The sequence below is a fragment of the Canis aureus genome, chromosome 6, assembly GCF_053574225.1.
Source record: "Canis aureus isolate CA01 chromosome 6, VMU_Caureus_v.1.0, whole genome shotgun sequence".
NCBI lineage: Eukaryota > Metazoa > Chordata > Mammalia > Carnivora > Canidae > Canis > Canis aureus.
In genome coordinates, this window is record NC_135616.1 from 53,838,020 (window position 1) to 53,851,058 (window position 13,039).

At 39.1% G+C, this 13,039-nt stretch overlaps 1 protein-coding gene across 9 annotated transcripts in view; it reads right to left on the reverse strand.

The window, feature by feature from the left end:
• VAMP4 (vesicle associated membrane protein 4) overlaps positions 1-13,039 on the reverse strand; it is a 57,582-nt gene that overhangs the window by 18,086 nt on the left and 26,457 nt on the right. For 2 of the 9 annotated variants that reach the window (XR_013381963.1, XM_077901659.1), the window contains exons 1-4: positions 12,415-12,596; positions 9,608-9,727; positions 3,763-3,809; positions 351-401 (exon numbers count right to left, since the gene is read on the reverse strand). Coding sequence is in view for 7 of the 9 variants with exons in the window: in XM_077901659.1 (XP_077757785.1) it covers positions 351-401; positions 3,763-3,809; positions 9,608-9,673 (164 nt within the window). In the remaining 2 variants the exon portion in view is untranslated. Of the gene's footprint in view, positions 1-350; positions 402-3,762; positions 3,810-9,607; positions 9,728-11,243; positions 11,664-11,716; positions 12,071-12,414; positions 12,600-13,039 lie in introns of those variants that run through there. The other 7 variants (XM_077901661.1, XM_077901660.1, XM_077901665.1 and 4 more) reach the window with 6 other exon arrangements.

Here is a 13,039-nt window from a genome sequence, read left to right on the forward strand (position 1 = left end):
ATTATTCAGAGGTAGCTTTGTGAAACTAAAAAGAATTATTGGGTTTTTACAATCCAGTAGTTATATACATCAGGGCTCAGCAAACTTTTTGTGTAAAAGGCCAGACAGGTAATAAATATTTCAGATTTTGCGAGTCACAAGGTCTCTGTCACAACTACTCAAATCTGCCACTGTAATTTTAAAGCAGCCACAGATAATAAGAAAATAAATAGGCATGCTTGTGTTCCAATAAAACTTTATTCAGAAAAATAGGCAGCAACTAGATTTGAATCATAGGTGCAGATTGCTAACCCCGGGCCCATGCAGAAATATGACAATCACTTAAACAAATGAGTAGCTCAGGAACTTACTGCTTAATTTTATCACTTCTAGGTCCAAATCTTGGTCCAGATGGTCCCCTTCTGAAAACAAAATACCGAGTACATATTCATAATGAGAGCATAAAAAAAATACATACAATCAAGCTTAGTTCTAAACATGGATCATCTATTATAAGAAATTATATTTTACTGGTATTGCTGAACTAAATGATATGTAACCACACATCTGTACTTCACTGGTATTCAGTGCTGGTCGGTGCTAGCCACAACTAACCTAATTCTTCTAAATGTTAAAATTTTCAGAGAAAATAGGGTTTATATAATCCTTTGTTTATATATAGGTTGTTCTAATCACTAAACTCTGAAACCATGAGAACTGAAATGCCAGTGACTATGAATAACTTTATGATCAATTATAGAACACTAAAAGTAAATTCACCTTTGAATTAGGTTATCATAAAATGCTGATTATCAGGAATGAATATAGAGGAAATCCATTCAAAACACTTTTGTTACTCATCTTAAACTTATCAACAAAGCTAAAGGGAAATCTAAGAGTCTACAAAAATACCAACATTTCTCCAATTATTTGTCATGTGTTATATCATTTCAACCAATCCATTTTAAGATTCTGGAAATAAAAACTTTGAGATATTTTGGGTAATTATCATTCCTCTGATGATAGAGAATAGGGTGTAAGCACAAAAATTTTTAAAACTTAGAATCGGGTACCAGGCTCAGTTGGTAGAGCATGCTACTCCTCATCTCAGTGTGCTGAATTTGAGCCCCATGTTCGGTGTAGATCTTACTTTAAAAAAAAAAAAAAAAAAAGGTTTGTACCAGTTAAACACTAACTCCCATTCCTCCTCTGCTTAGCTCCTGTCAACCTCCATTCTACTTTGTGTCTCCATGACTTTGTCTACTCTAGGTTCTTCATATAAATGGAATGATGTAAAATTTATACTTTTGTGATCAGCTTCTTTCACTTAGCATAATGTTTTTGAGGTTCATTCATGTTGTAGCATGTGTCAGAATTTCCTTCCTTTTTAAGACTGACTAATAAAGGCCAAGTAATATTCTATCGTACAGATATATCACCCTTTGTTTATCCATTCATCTGTTGATTGACCTTTAGCTTGCGCTATCTTTTGGCTATTGTGAATAATGCTGCTATAAACCTGGGTGTTGATTAATTTTTTAAAAATTTGTTTTGTCTCCCTTTCAACACTCAGACAGGGCCACAGTGTGTGGAAGCTGCACTTTCAGCCAGTTGGCTGTCAGGCCATCTGAAAGATGCACATTATTTGGGAGCAGATTTCCGGTGGTACACTACTGGTCTGAAGTGTTTCTTACAAGGGTATCCAGCTTACCATGAAGGAATCACTTATTCAACCTTCTGGCCTTCTGTTCAATCCTAAATTCCTTTCTGACAGGCAGCTATTGCTCTAGATCTAAGGCTTTTCACCATAATTGGCACCATGGCAATTAGCTTTGTGACTCTTTGGAAATCGTGTCATATGTAGGAAATTATCTTCCCACTTCATCTGACCTTGCCAAAGTGATACTATTTCCTGTTAATGGATTTGCTTCCTATCTGGCAAGCTCTTTTTGTTCACTGCTTTACAGCTGTCAATTACTTTCTATTTTTATTTTTTATTTTTTTTAATTTTTATTTATTTATGATAGTCACACAGAGAGAGAGAGAGAGGCAGAGACACAGGCAGAGGGAGAAGCAGGCTCTATGCAGGAAGCCCGACATGGGACTTGATCCTGGAACTCCAGGATCACACCCTGGGCCAAAGGCAGGCGCCAAACCGCTGCGCCACCCAGGGATCCCCAATTACTTTCTATAAAACGTTTTGATTTGGGAGGGGGAAAGCCTCTACAAAAACATTGCAACATTATAACAAAGGCGGCCAATGTTTCCCCTCAGGCACACCCCTCTACCTCAATCTCAGGGGAAAACTGCAACAATATGTCCTCCTTCCTGACTTTGCAAATAAATCTAGGCCTGTAGGAACACAGCTCTTTCTAATCATAACCGTAAAGGATAGATCAGGTCAATTAACTGGCAAAGTATCAGGGCAATTCAATGGGAAAAGGATAATCTTTTCATCAGATAGTGGTGGAACAACTGGATAGCTGTATGCAACAACAAAAACAAAAAAATCACCCTTCACCCTTACTTCAACTATATATAAAAAATTCATTTGAAATAGATTATAGACCTAAATGTAAAAGCCAAAACTATAAAACTCCTATAAGAGAACATAGGAGAAAATCTTAGTGAACTCACCCTTCACCCTTACTTCAACTATATATAAAAAATTCATTTGAAATAGATTATAGACCTAAATGTAAAAGCCAAAACTATAAAACTCCTATAAGAGAACATAGGAGAAAATCTTAGTGAACTTGGGTTTGGCATATATTTCTTAAATAAGCAAAAACAATAAAAGAAAAAATGTAATAAATTGATTTTATCAAAATCAGTTTGATCTTCAAAAGATACAATTATGAAAAAAGATTAAGTTACAGACTAAGTAAATATCTGTAAGACATATCTGACACAGAACTTGTATTTTGAATACATAAACAACTGAATAAGAAGACACATTTAGAACTGGGCAAAAGATTTTTTTTTTTTTGGGGGGGGCAAAAGATTTTAATGTACTTTATCAAAGAAGATATGAGGATGGCAAATACACACAAAAATGATGACCAATATGATCTGTCATTAGGGAAATGCAAATTAAAACTATAGTGAGGTAACACCACATACCTGTAAGAACGGCTAAAATTAAAACATTGAATGTATATAGTACTTATGAGATTTGGACTAGAACTCTTGTACAATGCTAGTGGGAATATGAAACGTACACCACTTTTGAAAACAGCTGTACAAATATACCAGTCACTCAACTAACTCCTAAGTATTTTCCCAAGAGAACTGAAAGCATAAGCCCACTCAAAAACTTGTACATAAATGTTTATAGCCACTTTATTCATAATAACAAAAACTATAAACACCCTAAATATCTACCAATAAGTGAATGGATGAATGAATTGCAGTACATTCAGATAATGGAATACTTCTCAGAAATAAAAAAGGAATCGCTGATACATGTGACAGTATGGATCAATCTCAAAATAATTATGCAAAGCGAATAAAGCCATTAAAAAAATAAGGCATACTGTCTGATACCATTTATTTAAAAGATTCTAGAAAATACAAAACAGATCAATGGTTGCCTAGAGATTGGGGGAGTGATAGATTACCAAGGAGTATGAGGAAACTTTTGAGGTGATGGTTATGTTTATCACTTGATTTTGGTGATAATTTCACAGGTGTATAGTACATGTATCAAAATCCACATACTCTCTATATATTTTATTAGATGTTAATTATACCCCAATAAAGCTGTTAAAACCAAAAACTTACAGAAAAAAGTCTTCTTCTTCATCTGAATCATCTTCCAGAAGATTTCTCTGTCAAAAAAAAAAAAAAAAAAAAAAAAGACAAGTTTTCAGATTCAGAAGGCTTACAAACTGTCAAGGAGTAATGAACGGAGTTCTACCCTGGTGAAATTTCTTTTTTTTTTTTTTTTTAAGATTTTATTTATTTATTCATGAGAGACATAGAGAGAGGCAGAGACATAGGCAGAAAGAGAAGCAGGCTCCATGCAGGGAGACCAATGTGGGACTCGATCCTGGGACTCCAGGATCACACCCTGGGCCAAAGGCAGACGCTTAACCACTGAGCCACCCAGGAGTCCCCCTAGTGAAATTTCTTAACTCCAAGGTTCCAGAGACAAGAGTGATCAGTTGTGCTTCACTATAAGCCAAAAGACAGAACCACATATGCCAACCTTACAAAGAAAATGCTTATAATATCAGGATCCCATGACTGACTATAAGGCAGAAAGGTCACCAAAGCCAGTAGAGGAATAAGGAACCGTAGGCAATCAGAAAGAAGTTAAGTCCCTTCTCTCTCCTGCTTTCCATCCGGTCTCCCTCGGTCTCCTTCTACCAGCAGAACCTAATAAGAAGCTAGGTGGCAAAGAAGAAACGTAGTTGCAGAGCCAGCTCCAGAATGAGAGAGGAGTACAGAAGACAGATTTGGAGCTGGGAGACAGGGTTAATAATTGGCACAGTCTACCTATTACCTTCATAGTTCACAAATGACCCTCTACACATATTAGAACTTCAAAACAAAAACAACTTTATACTTTTATCTTATAAGATGTAACTATTTTCCTTATGATGAAGATGATCGCACCCTCTTGCAACAACACCTTTTCAGCATGCAAGAACTTAGAGTATAACTTGTAGGCAGAATAATAACTCCCCAAGATATCCTTGTCTTAATCCTTGAAACCTGTGAACAGATTTCCTTGTATGCTAAGAGACTCTGCAGATGTGATTAAGTTAAAAATCTTGAGATGGGAAAATCAACAGGGATCATTCATGTGGGCCCAACATAATCACACGAATTCTTAAAAGGAGGCAGAATCACAAGAGTTCTTAAAATAGGGAGGCAGAAATGCCAGAGTAAAAGGGACAGAAAGAGTGAGAATGGTGAGAGAGAATACAGGGAGGGAAAGAACAAAGGGAAGGGGAGGAGTTAGAAGATCTTTGCTGGTTTTAAAGACAGTGGAAGGAGCATGAGCCGAAGACCACAGGCGGCCTCTAGAAGCTAGGAAAGGCAAGGAAACAGATTCTCCCCTAGCCCCTCCAGAAGAAACATAGCCTGCTAGAGCCATGATTTTAGCCCAGGAAGACCCACTTTGGACTTCTGGTCCCCAGAAGTATAAAATGGTAAATTCATGTTTTGTATTTGTGGTAATTTGTTACAACAACAATAGGAAACAGATACATCACCTATGTGCCTTTTATGAGAAAATTACTCAAGGAATTTCACCAGCCAAAAAAACTCCAATTAAATTAGAATAAAAATTCTAAGACATTGATACAATTGATGAATCTAAAAAAACATTTGGTCAAATCTGAATAAATGATGATAATGTGATTGTGAACTTTATCTTATAGATATTGAAAAAGAAACGGCATAATATAAAGAAAAACTCTGAAAGAGCCCAAAATTCAGCCCCGGTGGCACAGCGGTTTAGCGCCGCCTGCAGCCCAGGGTGTGATCCTGGAGACCCAGGATCGAGTCCCACATCGGACTTCTGGCATGGAGCCTCCTCTCCCTCTGCCTGTGTCTCTGCCCCTCACTCTCTCTGTAGTTCATGAATAAATAAAATCTTTAAAAAAAATAAAATTAAATTAAAAAATAAATAAAAGAGCCCAAAATTGTTCCAATAAAACCTAGATGCAGGAGTGGAAGGATGAAGTGTAGAAGTAAGAGTAAGGGGTGTACCTCACCGGGGAAAGGAACAGGGGATGCAGGAAGCTGGCTGGAATGACAAAGTAAAGCAATGGAAGGGGTATATACGGTCTTTGGTATACTGATAGAGAACACAGATTTAAACATTACTGTTAAGATATGAAGTTAAGAACAAAAAAGAGAGAGAGAGAAAAGAAGGACATTTTAAAACTACCTAATGATACTGGGGATGGGGAGAGATGATGAAAAACAATCTGCCAAAGTAGTCAGGGAAAAGAGAGAAAACATGAAATATAATGAATTATATCTATGTATAATATATAACATCACAGAGACTGAGACAATGAAAATAGGATTCAATATTCATTTTTTTAAGATTTTATTTATTTATTTATTTATTTATTTATTTATTTATTTATTTATTCATGAGAGAGACAGAGAGAGAGAGAGGCAGAGACATAGGCAGAGGGAGAAGCAGACACTATGCAGGAAGCCTGATGCGGGACTCAATCCCAGGACTCCAGGATCACGCCCTGGGCTGAAGGCAGGTGCTAAACCGCTGAGCCTCCCAGGGATCCCCCTCAATATTCATTTAATAAATACATTTACACATATTCTATGTGCTAGGCACTGTTCTAGGTAAGCACCAGCTTTGAACAAGACAGAGAAGGTCTGAATTCTCATAGAAAAATATCTGATAGTAACAAATGCTATGCAGAGAACTGAAACAGTGACAGGAGAGAAAGTGACAGGGTGACTAAATGAGATTAGGTTGTCATGGAAAATCACTCTCAAGAAGTGAAACTTAAGCTGAGATCCAAATGATAGCAAATGACCAACCAATGATCAGGGGAAAAGGCATTCATGGCCAGCAGAGGGACTGGCTAATACAGAAAAAGCCCAAATATGTTTGTTATCATAACAAATGTGATGGTTTGAATGCTCCTATTAAAACTAAAAACTACACATGATTAGAGTCCAAGAATTCCAGCAAATATCTGTTTATAAAAAATTCACCTAAATGAATGTCAAAGTATGAAAAAAAGAGGTGGAAAAAATACATCAGCAAATTCTAACGAAAAGAATGTTAGGGTTTGCAATATTAATACAAAGACGGATTTTGGGACAAAGGCATTAAATAATCAAAAAAATTTTTAAATAATCAATTTGATGAGAAATTGGTGATGAGGAGCAACTTGTTGGTAGGAGAAATGTGGAGAAAATGGAATCCACATACACTGCTGGTGGGAATGCAAAAATTATGCAGGCACTTTAGAAAACAATCTGGCAATTCTTCTAGAGATTGATCATAACTAACCCAGCAATCCCACTCCTAGGTGTTCGAACAAGAGAAATGGAAACATGTTCAAAACTTGCATTTGAATGTTCATAGCACTGCTATTTTTTTTTTTTTTAAAGACTTATTTATTTGAGAGAGAATACAAGTGTTTGGGGGCAGTCAGGGGAGAACAGGGCAGAGGGAGAGGAAGAGAGAATCTCAAGCAGACCCCAAACTCATGTGGAGCCCAATGTGGCACTCAATCTCACGACTCTGGGATCATGACCTGAGCTGAAATCAAGAGTCAGATGCTCACTTGACTAAGCCACCCAGGTGCTCCAGCACTGCTATTTTTTCTTTTAAGATTATTTTATTTTATTTATTTTATTTTATTTTTTAAAGATTTATTTATTTTAGAGAGAAAAAGCACTGTGCATGTATGTGGGGAGGGGGAAGGGGCAGAATGAGAGGGAGAAAAAGTCTTTAGCAGATTTCATGCTGAGTGTGGAGGCCGACGGGAAGGCTTGATCTCACGACCTGAGCCAAAACCAAGAGGTGGCTGCCTAACTGTGCCACCCAGGCACCCCAACAGCACTGTTCTTCTTAACAGTCAAATAGCCAAAAAGCCAACAGCCAGAAGTAGTATGAAAAAAATCATTAATATTCCCAAAAAACCTGAATGTCCAACAATGACGAATGGATGTGATATATCCATTTACTGTGATATTATTCAGCAGTAAAAAGGAATGGGATACCGACACATGTTACAACATGGATGAACTTCAAAAACATGATTTAAATCCAAAAAGCCAATTACAGAGACAACAGATTGTAGGATTCCATTTATATAAAATGCCCAGAGTAGACAAATCTATAGACTGGTGGTTGTCTAGAGTTGAGAGGATGAGAAGAATGGAGAACAAATGCTAAAAGATACAGGATTTCTTTTTTACAATGATGAAAATGTTCTAAGGTTGACTGCGGTGATAGTTGCACAATTCTGCAGATACACTAAAAACCACTGAATTGTACACTTTAAAAGTTAATTGTATGGCATGTGAATTACAGCTCAATAAAGCTGTTACTAAAGAAAAGTAGAACTACACTTTAAAGTTCTTAAAAGTAATTCATAAATTATTAGAATCAGTTATCAAATTTCACCATCTAATACACATTCAAAAAGAGGTCTCTATTTAAATAGCCAGTTTTATTCAATTCTGGTTCAATATCCTATTTTTACAATAAATTGTAGTAGTAACCAACCAACAACATAAAAAGAAAGTGCCATAGTTATAGTCTTAGCAGTGGAATTGAGACTATATTTTTAATTTTAAGTATATACATAAAACTTATTTTGAAAAGCTTCCTAGCAATTGTCTATTGGTGGATTCTACCCCTTTAAGTAAAAAACAAACCACAAAGAGAGTTAGAATAAGGAAAAGACAGGGATGCCTGGGTGGCTCAGTGGCTGGGCCTCTGCTTTTGGCTAAGGTTGTGATCCCAGGGTCCTGGGATCAAGTTCTAGATTGGGCTCTCCACGGGATGCCTGATTCTCCCACTGCCTCTCTCTCTGCCTCTCTGTGTCTCTCATGAATAAATAAAATCTTAAAAAAAAAATAATGAAAACACAAATGTTTCCCATATTGTACTAAAAGATACTTTTACATCATAAGATGTTGGAAAGAGTGAATAATGAGATTCAGAGCTTGTACAAAACAGGAATGTGTAAAATAAAGTCAAGCAGACTATGCCCTCCAGTTTTTTAGCACAATGGCAGGTGGTCAATAAATGAATCAGTAAATGAAGGAACAGTAATAAGATAGGAAGTGAGTGAGGGCTTCAGGTTGCTAGATAAAAAAGAAAAACACTAATTCCTTTCCTCAATAAGTATTTCTTGAGTACTTATTTTAAAAGTAACCTATCTACCACATTCCTTTCAAATGCTATCTTTTCAAGATTCTGCAAAACTTCTAGATGTACACATATCTGCATAGAATGTTCTGGGATATATCAGAAATTGAACACTATATAAAAAACACTCTAGACTCTGAGACAATTATAGAACTAAAATCCTTTATCTGAAATTCCAAAAATCTAAAAAGTTCTGAAAATCAAGGTTTCGTAAGTTTGAAGCCAAAACATATTTGTAGGAAAACCTGACCTGAATTGATGCTAGCTAATTTATTTATATGCTTTACTTATACACTTACAGCAATGAGACATTTCTTTCTTTTTTCTTTTTTTTTTTTTTAGCGTGGGAGAGATGGGGAGAGGAGGAGGAAAGAGAGAAACTTAAGCAGGCTCTACACCCAATGCAAAGCCTGACTCAGAGCTTGATCTCATAGCCCTGATAATCATGACCTGAGCCGAAACCAAGAGCCCAATGCGGAACCGACTGCCTCACACAGGCCCCCAGTAATCAAACATTTCTCCGAGAAATACTAATATTTTTGGAGGTGCTGCTCCAGATGCAAAAAGGCTATTATATAATATGCACTTAACTATCTTTCTAAAATCTGAAAAACTCTGAATTCCAGTCATATTCTGTTCCAGAGTTCTGAATAAGATGCTCTGTACTTGTATAAAATTCACTTTGAAAGACTAGAAAAAGGAATAAAAACTTATTTGAATCTGTTTGAGAAATTAAGATTCTAAACTCACCCTTTCACTTTTCACAGAACCAGTGACATCATCATCATTTAGGTGGCGCTTGAACTTGGGAGGCATACTTTTTACTCAAGAAGTACTCTTCTGTTTCCCAGCAGAGTAAGTATTCGCCACCTTGAAGAGAAAAATAAATTCCATCTGATTCGAGATTTTGGGGGCACAAGATAAATTACTTAAATAGTGTTCAAGGCCTTGTACAATGGAGCCTCCTTCACTTCTCTGACTTCAAACTACCCGCCTTCCGCCTTTGCTTCATTCCACGTGATCCTGTCCTCCACGCCAGGCCTCAATACATTAAAAAATAGTTAAAACTATTAAAATAGGTGTAACTTTTAAAAGAGAACATGTAGGGGAAACTAGTGAAAAGTTTTTACAAAATTCAAGAGTGGATTGCTTAAGAGAGGGGAGAAATTAGGAGAAAATGAGACATTAAATGCTTTAAAATTTTTAACCTGGAATTAACAGACAGCAGAATACTCCTGTCTTTTCACATTTTTTAGTTAGTCGATTAAACAATTATTCAGTTTCTTCATCTGTAAAATAGTGATTTCTAGGTATCCACGTGAAGTTTGGATGGTCAAATCAGGTAATACATAAAAAATATTGTGTAAGTTATAACATCCTATACTAAAGCACAGCACCAGACTCCAAGAAAAGGATAAAGTAAGTAGTGGGTTAAACAGAGACAGGCTTTTTAGTTTTATTTTTTTTTGCTACAGAAAGTCTCAGCTTGTTATATGTTAATATGCATTGTGATTTTCCAGGAAAATGCTTGACTATGCAGTTTATTCAAATTTTCTTGAGAAAAAGCTGACATGCAAATTTAGTTTTCAGTATCTTGGAGTAGAAGATAGATGAAAAATGCGAATAGCTAAGGTACTGAATCTTTTACTCTGTGGTAGGTGCTGTGCTCAGGGATTTACATGTATTTTCTTTTAGTTTTTATGACACTCCTTTAAAGTAGGCACTAAGAAACTAAGAGAGAACCAAGCCCTAATAAAGATACGTAACACTACTGATTGAAACAGCAGAAACACAGGTTCAAATTAATCAATGGCTATGCATGATCGGTTTTAATATTTACTCAACTAATTAATTGCCTTTCAGGTTCTGTTCTAGAAAGACTACTTCCCTATTAGAAACCAGGAGCCCTCTCTTCCTTTTCATGAGAAGAAACAACTCTTTAAGATCTTTAAGTATAATTAGACATCAGTTTGCTGGCTAATATTATATACTAGCCCAGAGTCTAGTCTCATAAACCAAATAAAAGTATTTATTTTAAGTTGGTTTCCTATCGAAACAAATTGACAGTCTTCTTTGATAAGAAATGCTTCTAAACAAAAAACTTAACCACTTGTAACAAAAATCAAATCTTGCTACCTAAGTAACAGCTCTAGAGTTCTTTATTCCACAATATTTCTGTCACGTACATCTGGCCCATTTTATTTCCTACACTTTGATTTCAGAATAATTCATTCACACGGAAATGTTACAGAATGCAGGAAAAAAACAGATGACAATGGAAACAACTGAAAAATCTGCGTTTTTCTTTTAATTATACCCACATTATTATTTTAAACCCAACAAATGGGCTGCTTTCATAACTAAGGCAAAAAAATTGCAGACTTACTTTATGAAATACACAGTAAAGCTACAAGTTTAATGATGAGGAAACCCCAGTCAGGTCCTCTAATCCAAGGATCATGAAGGCAAGAACCAGCGTCTGACAGAAAGTCCATCAGCAAAGCATCAGGCAAGATTAACTATACTTCATGAAGCACAGGGCAACTGATGATTTGTGCCAAACAACTAGTAGAAATAATGTTCAGAAATTAGGAATATATTTCTACCTAAAATTTCTCCTGCAAAAAAAATACACATAAATTCGGGGAATTGTGTATAGGTACATAAGTAAGTAAGAGAGCTTCCACGATACATGTCAACACCGAGAGTTGAACAGTAATATACAGTTCGCTTACAAAATGTCACATCACCATAGGCTTCTTATGTCATCATCATACTTCTACAATTTCATATAGAAATGTTTTTTGAAGGGGCAGTAAGTTCTCTATTCACTGTCTTCACATGTAATGCACTTCTAACCTGTTGTTTAATGAATGTTGGCTTCTTTTCTGCTTTGCACAGAAAAGAAAAACCCCTATGTGTTGGTTTCACAAAAAGCTTGAATCTGGGCACAGATTTCCCTCTTCCCGGCCTCCATTCCCCTTCTGACTCCTCTTCCTGTCTCCATCAACAGTCCCGGCGGGTGCAGGTTCGCAGAAACACGTGACGTGGAAGGGCACGGCCAGGAGAGGTTACCCACGACTGTCAAACTACGAGGACTCACACCGCCTCTGGCCCTCATAAACGCAGTACGGTCGGCGCTCTTTCTCCCGCGACTTTAAGCACGCAAACCGACCCATGGCCTCCAGCAAGCAGCTCGGCTCACCGCGTCCGCCCCCCCCCCCCCCCATCTGTCGCACAGGCCACGTCCCCCGACATCTGCTCCTAACTCTGTCCTCTCCGCCCCCGGAACCCACTCTCCTCCAGCGCGCCCCACGCCCTCCGCCTCCTCTCCCATCTCCCCCGCAGCCGCCCCCATCCGCGGCCCCCAGTCCCGGTCGTCCTCCTCCGCCACGCCCCGCCCGAAGCCCGCCTTCCCCCAGGCGGGGGGCCCTCTCCGGCCCCCCCAGGCCGGCCCCGCAGCCAGGCGGACGTTGGGAGGCGGCGGAACAGGGGCGTCGTCTCCGTTTCCTTCCTCCTCACATCAGCCCCTCCCGCCGCGGCGGCGGGCGCCGTACCTGAGCCTCCCGGGAGGTCCGGGCCGCTCCGCCGGGCCGGCAGCGCTGCGAGGGCGGGGGAAGGAGTGGGAAGCGCAGGAAGAAGGCGGGGAGGGGGACACAGTGGGCGCGGACCCGGCGTCTGCCGCTCCGCCGCCGCAGCGCCCCCGCTCATCGAGCGGATCGGCGCTCCGCCGCCTGGCGCCAGGCGGAGGGGGCGGGCCCAGGCTGCGGAGATGGTCGAGGGAGTCGAGCGAACCGGGCGAGCCGGGCTCGGAGGGCGGGAGCGGAGAGCGTCCCGAGGCGGCGGAGGGGGCTCGGAGGAGTCACTCAGGGTGGCGGGCCGGGTCCCAGCGCCGGGTCGGGGCTGCCGAGGCGTTTAGAAGATGATGCTTTGTGCGCAGCCCGTCCCCCTGGGCTAAGGAAGCCGAGGAGAACACAAGGACAAGGAGGATGGTTCGCAGTCCCAGGACGGCTACGGACCGTCTGGGGCCTTTTCAGAAAAAGACGTGTGAGCCCTTGTCTATCGATGCAGGTAGACTAGACTAGCAGGGAGACATTGCGGGTTGCCAGTCCCGTCCTCATTCTAGACGTTTGGAATCTCTGGACCAGAAGGAGATTTACCTGAGGATGCACAGCTAGTTTG